Here is a 15,305-nt window from a genome sequence, read left to right on the forward strand (position 1 = left end):
CATTGTTGGTGGGAACAAAAAAAATAAAAAAAATAAATCAAACATCTCATTGCACACAGAGGTCAAAGAGCATCTGATTGTTCTAAGATGCATCAAAATTTAAAGTTGCAACAAAAATTTCTTGACTTGAAGAAGTGTTCCTGCCCACTGGGCCTTTCCACATTTCACCACTTTGTAACCAAACACTTTGACACATTTTATTAAAATATTAAGTTACTAACACAAAGCGATACACAACTGTGATGTGAAATTTTTACATTTTTATTAACTCATTTTGTGTGAGTTGCATTTGTATTCAGCACCCTGAAGTCAGTATTTATAGAACCACCTTTTGATGCAATTAATCAACTTGGAGCAAAGGCTTTGCAGCCTGCAACGGCTTTTCTTCACTGTACTTTGCTGCCACCACCTTGATTCCCTGTGGTTAAGGTGTTGCACAGTGTCAGTGTTTTACCTCACATAGCATTTTGCATGTAGGCTAAAAAATTTTAATTAGGTCTCATCTCACTTGAGTGCCTTCTATGTTCTTAATGCGTCTCCTACATGGCTTGTGGCACGCTGCAAATGAGACTTGCTAGCTGTGTTTCCATTGAACATATAATTGCACGAGCTGACATTTTGAAAATAAATTTGCTTAATGCAAATTTATTTGCATTTATTTGCATTTATTTGTAGCAATTTTGAAAAAAAAAAACTTCAGTTTTTTGATAAAAGGTTTTGTCACTAGAATTAGTTTTTTTGTTTTGGCAGTATCAGAATTGGTTTATTTTGCAAAACTGCAATTAGACGAGTCACATGATCAACAACCTGATGTTGCCACTGGTGCAAACCATGAAGAAGACAACAGGAAGTAGTTGGAGGATGACAGCATGGCTTGCTTTTTAATGACTTATTGCATTAACAAACTTATTCACATGCAATTTTATTTGTGTTATTTATTTATCGGAATCATTGCAATTGAGGAATTATGTTTTATTTTCAACATTAGTGGAATACTGACAAATGGAAAAGCAGCTACTGAGGTCACATTTGTGAAGATTCATCTTTGATCTGAACACAATATGCTGTATGACTGGATTGCAGGAAGATTACTTTGTCACGTTTGATACTAATGAAATTTAAACCAATTTGGATTCCATACAATTGGATCTTTAACGGGTATTAGAGTTGAGAGTTGATTACAAATTAAAAACATCCGTTGCCCACTTGTAGTATGGTCTAACATATAAAATCTAACTCTAATATGCTGAAAGTCTGTCATGTAAGAAAATGTGGAAAAGCTCAGCTGGGTGTAAAAGGAACTCAGCTTGAACAGGATCTGGAATCGTCGTATATTTATAAATCAGTGAGCGAGCTGGAATGAATGTCGGTGGACTTGTAGCCAAAGCAGTTCGGTCTGGACTTGGTCATAAATGCTTTTTCAGGTGATTTTTTTTCCAACATTAAAGAATTTAAAAAAATCTTTCCTGCAAGAAGTTGTAAATTTGAACACATAAGGCTGTCAGCAGCTTCAGTACAAAAAGACCTAACTTTAAAAGTCACACTGGTTCAAACCTTGGGTGTTTAAAGTCTTTTGGTGACTGTCAGCCAATGTGATAAATCTTTTAAAAGGACTGACAGGCTGAGAGATAGAGTCAGAGACAAATAATGGAGACTGGCACATTAACCTTCACATAAAAAAAACAGACTGACAAACAGACAAGACAGTCAGCCTTTGGTGAAATGCGCTTTTGTTGTAGTTTCACATGAACTAAAAACTATGCTGTAACCCAAATTGTCTAATGAAAGTTTCATGGCTTCACATGGAAGAAAAAAAAAACAAAAAGACTTGAAAACAAAGCATAAATACACCAAAATCTGAGGAAAACAACAACAAGCTGCCACTGGTTCTTTTAGCAATATGGATTCATTCACTCTCGCTTTTCTGGTCCATGTGAAAACACAACAGGTAGACAAGTAGTCCAGGCACAAATTATTGGGAGGACAGGGTGGTTTGGACTGCATGCCTCCAGTGACTAGAGTTGATGCCTGTATTTGGCATTCCTTTATTGTAAAATAGACAGTGAGGTTGGCAAATAGACGAATAAAGGAAGGAAAAAAAAAGACACAAAGTGAGTGCCAGACCCAAGCAAAGCCCAGCTGGACAGAAAGAACGAGACCAGAAAGTACAGATGGGGGAGAAGAGAGGAAAACAAGGACAAGACGAGAATGTCAGGATAGAAGACAGAGGGATATCGGCTGGCTAACTTAACACACAGAAATCAAGCTTTGTTGAAGCAAGACAAAACAGGAATCACACAGCTCTGCTTTATGATGTACACATGTGCAGCACTGGTTTTGTATTTAGTCTGTGTTCAGGTGTGCAGTATCATCAATAGCTGTGTTTCGTGTGAGAATCAGTGACAAAAACAGGCATGATGGAGCCAGGAAATCATTAAATAAAAACATGTCCAGAGAGAGAATATTAACACAAAAAGACAAACTGCAAACCAGGGAAAGACTGAAACATGGAGAGTGAAGAAAAGAATCAAGCCATAAACAGGAAACTGAAAAGAATTAGAATGAACCAGAAGCAAAACTGAACAGAAAGTGAAGTATTTTGGGACAGTGAGGCCTTTATTAAGTCTTTATCTTGAATTACCTTTATATCCTGAGAATAGGAGAGGGCAAGAGGGAGAGAGGGAGGAAAATTAGGGAAAAAACGTAAAATCGAAACAAAAGCAGCACTGCCAAATATATTTTCTGTAATGGAAAGATGAAAATGGGAGCCAAAGGAAAAAGGTAGAAAGGATGGACAAGCCAGGGTCAAATAAAGGGAACAGCACAGAACTATAGTATGAAAACAGCTTCATTCAGATCCTCCTTTATCCAGAGATCAGATATAAAACGAATTCTTTCTCCGCTCTATTGGTTCAAACACAAAATGTTTCAGTTTCACATTAAACGCTCAAACCCTTTTTCTATATAAGCCGTGTAGCTTAAATAAACAACTGCATGTATTTTCAGCATGTGAAGACTATTTTTTTTCTTGAAAACTTTAATACCATAAGCAGAATATAGAGGTTTACAAACCCATTCAATAAGTTAGAATATTATTGAAAAGCCCAATTATTTCAGGAACTTTATGGCTAAGCGAATCACATTGCATAGATTAATTACACACAGATGGATGTTGGAAAGCCTTTATTTCTGATGATTATGATGATTTTCCACTTGGAACTAATAAAAACATGACATTTAAAATTAGAATATTACATCAGACCAAGGGGGGGAAAAAAACTTTTAAAAACAAAAATGTGTGCTTAATGAAAAGCATGTTGAAAGTTGTCATTTTCAAAATGAAATTTTAATGTATATTCTAATTTATTGAATATAAATGTGTATGCTTGCCACAAGTTTGAGTTAACGGTCTGTTCTATTTGTACCATATGGAAAAAAAAAATCTTCAGGAATTCTTCATGAAATCAAAATTCGGTTTTGTAAATTTGGAAACACTGATCACAAAATCCAATATATCCAACTTAAGATATCACAGTATATGCAGTCATGATTTTTTTCACACTTCAAATTGTGCACTTTTTTCTAAATCAGTTGGAAATCGTAGTACTTTATACCATCTGTTGATAAACTTGTTCCTTTAATGCATAAGATACAAAGTAACACCTTGATAAAATCTTGTGCTGCTAATTTTAGTTACTCTGATTACTTAGCAGAACAATTAGCAAATCTCTCTTTTCTGATGTGGAAATGAAGCACAAGCAGGAGAATTACTGAAAAGTTAATTAGAGTCTGCAGCTCAATTGACCAAGTGAAGTGAAGACTGATGTCTTTACTTCTGTTAATTGTGATGCTTTTCTACTTGTAGGCAATGAAAACACAACTTAAGATCAGAACATGACATCAAACCAATAAAAAAAAAACTTATTTTTAAGTCAGAAATGTAAACTCAATAAAAGGTCTGCATAATACCTTGCTGAAGGTTGATATTTTTAAAAGGTACTTCTAATCTGACAAATGAACCTGACTATATTCTAGTTTATTCACAACATGGGGTGTGTCCAAATTTATTTATTGCCAATGAAAACCAGCAGCAGTGAAATCAAAATGTCTTCAGATTTATTTCCGCCATTACATTTGTGTATGTCCTGTTGCCTAGCAACCGTGGCGGCGCTACACAAAAGCTAGTAAAAGAGGCGCTTCAAGTTTTCCCGATTGCTTTTGCTTATTTAGTTTTTATTTAATAACTGAATTAATTAATTGATTCAATACATTTATTTTATATCAAAATTACATTCAAAAACAAATATATGTAAATGACAAAAGTCTGACATATGGGAGAGGATTCAGGCAACTGGGGAAAAAAAATCAGACTTATTTTGTCAGATTTCTGACTTTTTTAAATTCTGACTTTCTGACATAATTCTGAGATTAAAGTGAGATTTCTCTTTTTTCCCCCAATTGCCCTAATCTTCTTCCATAATACCATGCCCACTTCAAGCTTTGTCTGTATATTTAGAGTTTGATAGACTTATATATAAAACTGTAATTGCCTCCCGCTTTGTCTGCCATCGTGACAATAACAAACCCCTCCAGTTTGGCCTGCAGTGAGTCTTGGGAATCTTGTGAAGTTAAACGCAGAGCAAAGAGGGACATATTTGTGGGCCGCAGTGGGAGGAACCCTTCAAATTTCAACAGCCTTTGTCGTCTCGCTGTGATGTAATCAGACTCCAAATGCAGCCTTCGAAGGATGCAGCCCCTGAATTTGGACACACCCTTAGTTGGCCATAGAGAGGTAACTCAAGCTGGATAAAAAAATATTTCCATCTCCTGTGTGGAATGTTATCTGATGTAGCTGCTATCAACTTTGCTGCAGACATTTGGAAGTTTGCTTCATGCCACTGACTGCATTCGTCTTTAAATGAAAATCAGCTATTCTAGGGCTGCGCAATGTTAAATAATCTTGGTAAAAATTGAGACTATGATATCTCCTTCTCATCTGTGCTTCCATCTCACTGTAACTTTTGGCATTTCATGTCGTTTCCATCCCATGTGAGCCTCTGCTGCCACGAGTCTTTGGCCAACTGGCTAAACATTGCATCAGTATGTGAAGTCCAAGTTTAAAACACTTGGAATATACCATCCAGCAATTATTGCACTCCAAATAGTCCTTGGCGATATGAATGTTGCACACACGGCTAATGCAATGACAAACATATTCACAATATATGGCGCAGCCTGAGGCTGTTGCTGAATGTCACGCAGTTTTGTCGAGCAAATAAGCAGGACCTTAAAGAGATTAATAAAGAGTGTGCCCATGTTGTGTTACGTGATAATGATAGAAATGAAAAAGAAAAACAACAGGAAAAAAAACGACTGATGATAAAAGGATTCAAGGCTTGGGCTGCTTTGTTGACAACCTTTAGTTGGTTATTCACAACTGACTGTTCTCACAGCGAAGCGTCACAGAACCTGTGGCTACCAGAGGAAGACAGCTGCTTTATCTTAATATTTCTGAACTTTCAATTTCGGTCTGCCATGAAGCATAAAGGATTTGGAAATGCTTGCAGCATGTTTAAAGAATCTGCAACAAGGCTGGAATATCTACAATGTAGAAAACACACAGAGAGACAAGTGTTAGATTTAGATAAAAACATGGCCGTCACAAGGACTGGACTTCACTAAACTAGCAAAGAAATATTTGTCTGGTGTTACTTGCATAACTAATTAGGATTCATGGGATTAAGGCTTGTTCATTTACACTGTTAATACGTGATGTTGTAGTATTACTACATTTTAAACCATGTCACCACTATTAAAAACCCAGTGGTCCAGTGTCCCCCTTCTTTATCTGGACAGTCAGCTCCAGATGGAGCTGCTCAGCAGCTGATAAGGATATGGATACAGGTATGGAAAGATAATTCTGGCACTAATTGTGTATTTTTCTTGTATCAGTTCAGCTGAAGATATAATCACAAACTGAACCAATGAATTTGACAGTCTCTGTGTGATTTATTCTTACTATCTTATACAACACTGTGGAAGAGAAAGAAAACACACAAAGTGCTTAAGTAAACGGCCCCTGGATCGGAAAATCATGATTTCCCCAGGTAGTAAAATTGAAATATCCGTTTCAAAACCTCTCTACTGTCTGTGTGTGTGGTGTGTAAAATATGCACCTCTCACATTTGACTTTGGGAAATGCTTAATCTAAATAAAGGAAACGATTGAGAAAAAGAATCTTGACAGACAACCGCAGTTATAATTTATTGCCAACTAAAAATAAGTTAAACAGTCATTTAGTATGCTAATTTATAAATTACACCATATAATATTTCAGAAAAGCTAATGGGAAACGATTCCTTCAGTGATCAGTGAAACAAAGAACTATTTTGATCATTTCCATTCCTAAAACTGCTATAGTTCAGCAGATTATGCATGACCCTGCTGATCAAGCTCTTGTAATGACTTTGCTAATTATGACTATTCATTTCTGAATGTATCTGTGCTCTGCTGTGTGGCTCAGTAAGAAGAACAGGAGCTCAAACTCGCACTCTGCCGCACAGCAACGTACCCTGCATCAAGACACACTATACTCCTTTACTGTGTGACTGTGTGTGTGTGTGTGTATGAATGAGAAACTAAGATGAGGTTCAGACTGTTAAACTCACCATCGTAGTGCCCCAGTATTTCACTAGGTTACTTCCTGTCATTCATATGTGTTTTAATGTCTCCCACTGTAAGATTTTAACAAGTAAAAGAAATAAATCCAGAGGAACTTTAGAGGACTTTGTGTGATAAATTTAAATATTTTTTTTTGGTATAAGTCTTGTTGAATGCTGGGTGCCCAGTTATTCTTCAACTGGGTGTCTGATTCACTGTTGTATCTTCTCTACTTGATAATATTTACATTTGGCTTAAAAAAGGGCACCGATCCTAACATGTTACAATATCACACAGACGTGTTTCTGTTTTCAATGTCGCTGAAGGTCATTGACATAAACCTGGCGCAGGTCATTATTATGAACAAAATTATGATTTCAAATTTTACTAAAACAAACTGTACTGTTGCATTGTTTAACTGAAGAGGTTTAAACTGAGTTTTTAAATGAGCTCTAAGTTCATGTTTTCAGAAATTAAACAGAGGAGCACAACATAAAATAAGAAGCTAAATGAAGTACAAAGGAATGCTTTTGTGAAGTAAATTTAGGTTCATAATACAAAAAGATGATGCAGAGAGAAAATATCAAAATGAGGAAAGGAAAATCCCAACATATTCTGGATATCAAAAAGTAAAACTGTAAAGAAGTAACTGTTAAAAAGCGGCAGCTCCGGGGTACATACAAAGAAAAGCAAAGAATGGAAGAATAAAAACAGCTTGCGATGAAGTAAAGACGAGAAACGAGTACAGTACCTTTTACTCTAATGTCCGGATTGTGAGCTTTGTGAAGAAAGATACAATTGGGAAAGAAAGGAAGATAGACACAAACAGAATTTAGTTAAGAAAACAGGCAGCAGGAAAAAAGAAAAGTAGTTTAATTTCCAGCAAGTCAAACAAAAGGAAAAACAAGCCTCATATTTACACAAATCTAATAATTTATTTCCTTGTTTTACAAAGTTTCAGGAGAAGCATTAGGAAAAAGGAAACAGAGCAGAGCAGTATGTCAGCTGGGTTATTTTAAGCTAACCAGGAATGGTGAACAATTTCAGAGCGACATCACATTTTCCAACAGATCCTGAAGGGATCGAGTCGGCTTGAGTCTCAGAGGACAGAAGTTAAGCTGGATAAATCTTCTAACCAACAACACAAAGGAGCCGTCAACGACTTGATGAGATATTAGAATAACAGCGTTAGCTTTTCCTTTAGCTCTTATAAAGCTGAATAGTGAATGCTCACATCCTTCCACATGACACATTCAGCTCCTGTTGAGATCAAACTGTAACCATGTAACCTTCAGTAACATCACTTCGACATATAAGCTGCTCTATGTCAGCACCACATTCACAGAGAACAGCCCTGGTGATAGTTAGTTCATCCAGAGTGAAAAGTTTGCACTCCTTCAGTGGATAGCAGTTGTGCATCAGAATATAACAATAACCTTCCAACACAAACAAAAGAAGAAGAAAAGTGAGATATATATATTTTTACAGCTAGATTCAGGTCTGGATAGATAAAGCCCTAAGGAACATACAGGCTTACAGACACACCTATTGATTGTGAAAGTCATTGGTGTTTTTATGGTGCATTAATAGTGATATATGATCTTAATGAACACATCACTTTTCACTGGGATGTTACATCATTATCATGTTTGCTTTTTACCTTACACATTTTTTCCATTTCAAATAAACTGCTTCTTCATTTTATGTAAATAGTCTGTTGTTTCCTTTAGCACAAATAAACATGCACATAAAGTACATTTTGTTCTTTAAATGATCCTCAGTTTTGCATTTCTGTTATATTCAATTGTTAATAATTGCACAGTATTACTTAGACACTTTTTTTGGCTAAATCTCTGTAGAATAAAGACATTTAATATAGACAAGGTGACAAATTACATCTTCTATGATGCACTTTTCCCAGTGTGTAAGATTTTTCTTCCACATTTGAATATGTATAACTTCTGTAAATGCAGGTAACCAGCACATATACAGATATGCTGTTTGGTTACTTGGCAGCACAATCTGAGGTGTAAATTTCCCTCGACAGATGGGCATCACGCATGTTGCTCCTTTTCCATGCGAGTAAAAAAAAAATTTTCGGCAAATCAAGTGGAATATGGAGAAGGAATATGGCAATAACATAGATGTCATATGACATATATGTCTGTGCTGGACGATATAAATAAGAAATAAAAAACTCCAGTGACCTGAAAGAGCATAAGAGAGGATTCATGCTTGGGAGCAGAGAGTTATTGAAGAGGGTAAAAAGAGAGCTGAAAATGAAACTCTGAGGAGGAAACAGATGGGGAGCAAGCTCCAACAGATCAAAGTGCAAAACGTGTGGGCAGGTCTGGAAAAAAAAAAAATCACAAGACTTTAATGTGAAGGTGGATCAGGCTGATAGAAACCTGGACTGAAGAAGTTAACTGTTTTTTTTTTTAAAGGTTCAGCTCAGGTGGACAAACTGAGGCGAACCCGTCTACAAAAAACGTTAAGTGAAGAGTTTTGAGACCCCGACAATCTGAAGTTCCACTGCTGAACGACCACAACAGCATAGAGAGCTCAGTTTTAACCTGGGAATATAATCCAGTGACAGTGCAGTCTATGTCAATAACGGGTATAAACTACATCATGTTGGCTTTAGTAAATCTGGAACAAACTTCCAGAAAACTGAAAAACAGCTGAAACACCGAGTTCCTTTAAATCAAGACTAAATACCCACATGAATAGAGTTGCTCTTGAACTACAATAAATGTAATATTGAGCTTTTAATTGATGATTTTAATTTTATATGATTCGTTTATAATGTTTTGTCATGTTTTTCTATATGTATAAAACTTTAAATCGCCTTGCTGCCGAAATATGTTATACAACTATAAACTTGATTGATTATAACAGACACCTACTTTGATTCAAGAATGTGTAGTGCTGTGAAAAAGCATACAGCCACTTTCAGATTCCTTTTGTTTTTGCCATTTTTTTTCAGATAAAAATTCAGTTTTAAACTGCAGACTGTCCCCTTGTTGGATCATAAACTAACTGGATTGACCACATTTTTTAAACATAAAAAAGTTCTCCAAAAAGAGACACTTCCCGCCCCAAACTAAAGATATTCAAGAGCAGACAAGGACGAAACACACATCTATAACTCCGCAAAAAGCGACATAACCTAAGGCTTTGGGACTCCAGTGAACCACAGTAAGGGCCAGTATTCACAGATGGAGAAAACATTCAACACTGGGGAACCCTCCAGAGTGGCCAACCCATCTAAATTACTGCAGGAATGGATGGCACCTCATTCAGAAGGTCACAAAAAGACCCAGGACATCTGCAGACGTCCACTGCCTCAGTTAAGGTCAGATTTTCTGATTTAGGAAAAAGAGAAACACTGAGAGAAAATGAGGGAGTTCCCAGTAAAAAACCACAGCTGACCAAAGAATGCCTTATGGAAACTGTTGCTGCCAAGTGTTGTACAAACACTGTTAGGAGGCAAAGCATTTCTGAAATAAGGCCAGGTTTGTTTGGATTGTGGAGAGTGAAGAGTGCTGAATCGCAATTGATGAATTACTTATGGAATAATTATTTAAATGTGTCACATTTTTTTTAAAGTAAATGCAGAAATAATTTATCAACTGTAGAATTATATTATATAGATAAATGTACTGATTTCATTTTAAAAAGTTAATATAATTATTTCATGATTTAATACATTTTACATAATGAATTAATTTAAACTGTCAAAAACATAAACTTGGAAGAAGTTGCCTTGACTTCCTGTTTGAAGCAGCCAATCAGACGTCAGGTCTCCAGAGAGCTGCCTTAGTCCCGCCCACTGAGTTTGATGGTTGAAGTTGACAGTTTAAATTAATTTGTGATGTGATTGAGCACAAGGATATGAAATTATTCATTAGATTGTGAAATAAGTATGGCTAATGTTTAAAATAAAATACATACATTTAATTGAGGCACATATAATCAATTCTATATGAATAAATTATTATGGATTTAATTCCAGCTTTGATAAATTAATGACATTTAAATACTTTTTTCATAAGTTATTTATTGTACTTTGGCACTCCTGACTCTCCATATTGGATAACTTTTTACCCATAATAAATAAAATAATCACCTGAAAACTGCTTTTTGTAATCACCCTGGTTATCCTTGATAAATGCCAGATTTCTTTATTGTTGTGAAACGTTTAAGGATGAACAAAAGCAGAAAACACATCCATGGACAGAACTATATTAAATAGAACTTGCAGTTGTACAAACAGGCCAGTAAGTAGTGAAGGACTAATAAAGAAATGTGTTATATTTTTTGACGCAACAAGGATTCAAAACCTTTGACCTGGAAGTTATTTCTTCTGCGCTCGCTAGACAATAAGCCCAATCTTTGAGTCCATGTCTGTCTCCTTTCATGGACGTTTTTTAGTGAAATGTGTTTGTACGTGATCCACTCACCAATGTTGCAGTGCTCTCCTGTCCATCCTTGGTCACACTCACACTTCCCATCTTTACACACTCCATTCTTGCTGCACAGCGGATGGCAGGCCTTCTGATCACAGACGGTTCCCGTCCAGCCCTCTTCGCAGCGACACATACCGCCGTAGCACATCCCATGGTTGCCACAGTCTACTTCACACACCTCTGTAAGAGTAACACAGAGGTAAGAGGCAAATTAGGACACATTATTTCATTTGGTCTGTGAAACAACAATCCAATTGCTTGGCAACATAAAGTAGGACATTGTTTTAAGCCCTCGCACAGCAATCCTCAAAATAATTCCATATTCACTTTGCAAGAGCAAAACAACCCGCCACAACATTATTGTTAGCTGTTTATTACATTGCATTGATTTTTAAAGTACAGCTGTTCTTGCCAAGCTCTGGTCTTGACATTAGCATTAACAGGAATATCTGCAGCAGCTGACACCAGCCACGTTTAATTTACCTGGCATAAAGGACATGTAGCTGGGATCCACTCATAAAGCACACCGGCAAAGCAGTGACACCTGAGCTACTTAGTTGCTGAATGTATTGATGCACCTTTTGATATTAGCTCAGAAAGGCTAATTAAGCAGCAGAGCCGCTGCTGTTTGCAGTTCATCCTTGTATGAAGAAATATCTCAAGCTCTTAGCTTGAAACCTTTTGCGCTCTGAATGTCGTGGTGATTTTGTATAACGGCTGACGGCTGTTTTTGCAAAACTCAAGCTAATAGTAAGCCATAAAGAAGGTTACAACTAGAAGCAGACGCATTATATCCTTCATCTGAATGTGTCGGTGCTTAACATGCAACAGTCTTCTCAGCTCAACTGCATACAACAGGAAGACGCAACATTTTGACCTCAAAGAGAGGCCTGTGAACGCCCTGTCTGTGAAGTTAATGTGGTGGAACCTGATGAAAATGGGGAAGCATTAAGATGTGAGGAACTTTAACAAGGGTCAAACTGTCTTGGTGGATGAGTCATGGTGTGTCCACAAGCGCAGAGAAACTGGTGAACCAGTAAAAGGGTCAGGACTTATTGATGGACCAGAGAGATGGCAGGGTTGCCTGTGTTGCCAAAAACAAAAGCTTCTGTTGCCAGAATTACTGAAAAAGAATATATTTTTTTCTTTTAAAGAAAGCTTTAAACTATAAAACAGGGTTATGGTCACTGAAAAATAACAATAATTATGACTTTAATCTCAAAATTATGACATTAATCTCAGAATTCTAATTCTGTGTCTATCTACATCTAAATCCAAATAAACAAACATTCTTCGGTGCATGTCCATTATGTTAGCATGTTCTTTGATATAGGATTTATAAATCTGCACACTGAAAGCCTGTGTCAAATTTGGCAGATCTGAGTTTTAAGACTAGATTTGTCTGCTGCTGCATAAACAATTTTAACAATTCTGAATCTTAGCAAAAAATGAGAATTCTGAGATTAAAGTCAGAATTTTTTTTTCTCCAGTGGCTCTAATCCTTGTCTATAAAAAGTCAGTTTATATATATATGGATATATAAACTGACTTTAATAAATCATTTTGGAGAGTATTAGCCAGGGTTGCACGATGCCACTATTGGCTGTTGCCTTACAGCAAAATGATCCTGGGTTCAAATCCTGGCCTCTGTAGAGTTTGGATGTCCTTTGCATGCGTGGGTTCGTTCCAAGTACACCGGCTTCCTCCCACAGTCCAAAAACATGAGTGTTAGGTTAATTGGTCTCTCTAAATTGCCTTTGGGTATGAGTGTGTGTGTGTATGTGTGTGTGGCCTGTGTGTCTCTGTGTTGCCCTGTAATGGAATGGCGACCTGTGCAGAGTGCACCTCTCAACCAATCACCAATAGGCACCAACCCCCACAGCTCTCCATGGATAAGCAGGTATAGCCAATTGATAGATGGATGGAGTATTTAACGTTAAGTGAAATTAAATCAAACGCATATCCTCTACAAATATAGTTACATTTTAACATCTTAAGTGATTTTATACTGATAAGTCCCAAAAACTGGCCTGTCCAATTGTTATTTTCAGTTATTTGGAGTGTAGAGAATATTGAGGCTGATATGTTCTATTTAAGTTGTACTACAAATCCACAAATTGCAGAAAAAAGTATCACATAGATATCATAGAAAGCAAAGACAACATGTGCAACAGTTTGACCTCTGCAAGTTCAAAACACAAAGCTCAGCATGATAAAACTCCCACACAAAAGTCACACACATTACTCAGATGAATGCCGCAAGCTGTAAGCTATTGCATATCTGTCTTATGTTTCCCTGCTTAGGTAAATAACACCGCAACACTGCCTTCCTTCCTACACATTCGATACTGAAGAATACAGAATTTAATCTCCAGCCATTATTCTTGGAGATGTCAAAAAACCGGAGGTGACAAAGATCCAACAATAACTCAGTCCCATGCAATGTTATGCAGAGGCTCAGTCTACCCGGATGAATATTTAATGTTCTCTGCATGCCAAATGCAGAGGTCATTGAATGCAAATGAAAGCAGCCCAATCTATTTCCTGATTAACTTGGCTAGTGATTACTTGACCCTGAAGTTCTGACGTTTCTCACACTGGCACTTTCTGAAACCAGATCTCTGAGTGAAACTTTTCTGTAACGTCCTCCGCAGAGGTGTGAAGTACTCTGCTGGAGCGAAAGTACACAGAGTTCTGTTGACAACAAAAACAGTGGCGGATAGCACCGTCTTGTGCTTCATAGCCTGTTGAGTTGAACACAATTCCTTATAAGGCATACATGTGCTACCTGAGCCTTCGTTCATGGGAGACAGGTCACTTTTTGAGATCTTAAGTGGAAGATAAGAGTCAAAAGCGTATGCGTGTTCGATGACATGCTAAAATCGTAGCGCCATCTAGTGTCTTGGCATGACAACTGCAGCTGACTCAAGGCGTGTTGGTGGTTTGGTCTAAATGTGGAACGTTTCCCTGATCAACGTGCAAAAATACTGGCAGTTTCGAGGCAGCCTAAAATAAATTGTGACATCACAGCAAAAACGTGTCTTGTTGAACATTTATAAAGTAAATTTTGAAATTCTGTATCCCATAAACACATGCACTACACAAAATGCAACAAACATACTTCAAAGGCATAGTAGAATTTGATATTCATCATGTTCAAATCTATACAAAACATGTTTCTGAATAAACAAACAGTTAGATAATAAAAAAACATTGTAAACAGAATTAACGCTGACTAAATACTTTATGGAAACAATTATGACCTCCGAGCATTTTCGGGGGGTTTTTTCCAACAGGAAAACCCTGAAACACTGCAGACATTGTTCATGAATGATCAGAAGAATACGATGAGCTTGTCCAATTTGTCCCAATCCAATAACACCATCCAGAATGTTCTGGGCAAAAAAACTCCAATCATGGGTGGAACATCTCGCAGCTTCCTGGACGTAGAGGTCATGCAGACAGCAGACTGTGAGACCTTGTGCAGGCCATGCCTCCAGAGGTCAGGACTGGCTGAGTCTGGGAACTGAGGCTATGCGCTACTTTTACTGTCTGCGATTTCCCTTTGATTTGTGTGTGTGTGTTTATATCCAACGGCCAAATGAAAGCCTGGTCAGGAAAAGCTTGATATAGAACAAAAGCACGGCAGTGTGAACTCAGCTGTGTTTGTGAGCGGCCATGTGGCTCTCCCACAGTCAGCCTGCGTTAGCGTGGCTGTCTCTGTGAGTCCGCGTCAAAGAAAGAGAGATTATACGCCACACTGCTAAACTCTGATAAGGGACTGAAGTGCCTTAGGTTGAATGTCGATGTATCTATCCACACGTGTGTGTTTGATGGCTGCGTATTTGAATGTTTTGACAGATCCTGAGGAAAAGGTCAACAGCACACCAAAAGTAATATTGTATCAGTGCAGGATGTATGCACGTGTGCGTGCTACTAAGACACAACACTTAATTGGATGTGTGCTTGATGGTTTTGACAATACTTGCTATAACAGCTTGAGGCAACACAAACAGAAGTGAGAGTGCGCATACACACTCCCTTCCTCTTTTGTTTGTTTTTATGTCATGCCATCTGTTACTGATCTGCATTCTTCCTCAGTTTTCCTGCGTTTTATCTCCCTTTTTACTGCTTTTCCTCTCTCCGTCTCCAAACTGCAGAGACACTGAGAGCATA

At 37.3% G+C, this 15,305-nt stretch overlaps 1 protein-coding gene across 14 annotated transcripts in view; it reads right to left on the reverse strand.

Annotated features, from left to right (window-relative positions):
- Positions 1-15,305, reverse strand: part of LOC103146627 (teneurin-3-like) — a 290,558-nt gene that overhangs the window by 76,843 nt on the left and 198,410 nt on the right. For 9 of the 14 annotated variants that reach the window (XM_016677778.1, XM_016677776.1, XM_016677777.1 and 6 more), the window contains 3 exons: positions 11,124-11,309; positions 7,412-7,438; positions 2,642-2,650 (listed from right to left, as the gene is read on the reverse strand). In XM_016677778.1, coding sequence (XP_016533264.1) covers positions 2,642-2,650; positions 7,412-7,438; positions 11,124-11,309 — 222 coding nt within the window. The remainder of the gene's footprint in view (positions 1-2,641; positions 2,651-7,411; positions 7,439-11,123; positions 11,310-15,305) is intronic. The other 5 variants (XM_007564632.2, XM_007564631.2, XM_016677783.1 and 2 more) reach the window with 2 other exon arrangements.

Source organism: Poecilia formosa, unplaced genomic scaffold (genome assembly GCF_000485575.1).
Source record: "Poecilia formosa unplaced genomic scaffold, Poecilia_formosa-5.1.2 Scaffold164, whole genome shotgun sequence".
In the NCBI taxonomy this organism is placed as follows: Eukaryota; Metazoa; Chordata; class Actinopteri; order Cyprinodontiformes; family Poeciliidae; genus Poecilia; species Poecilia formosa.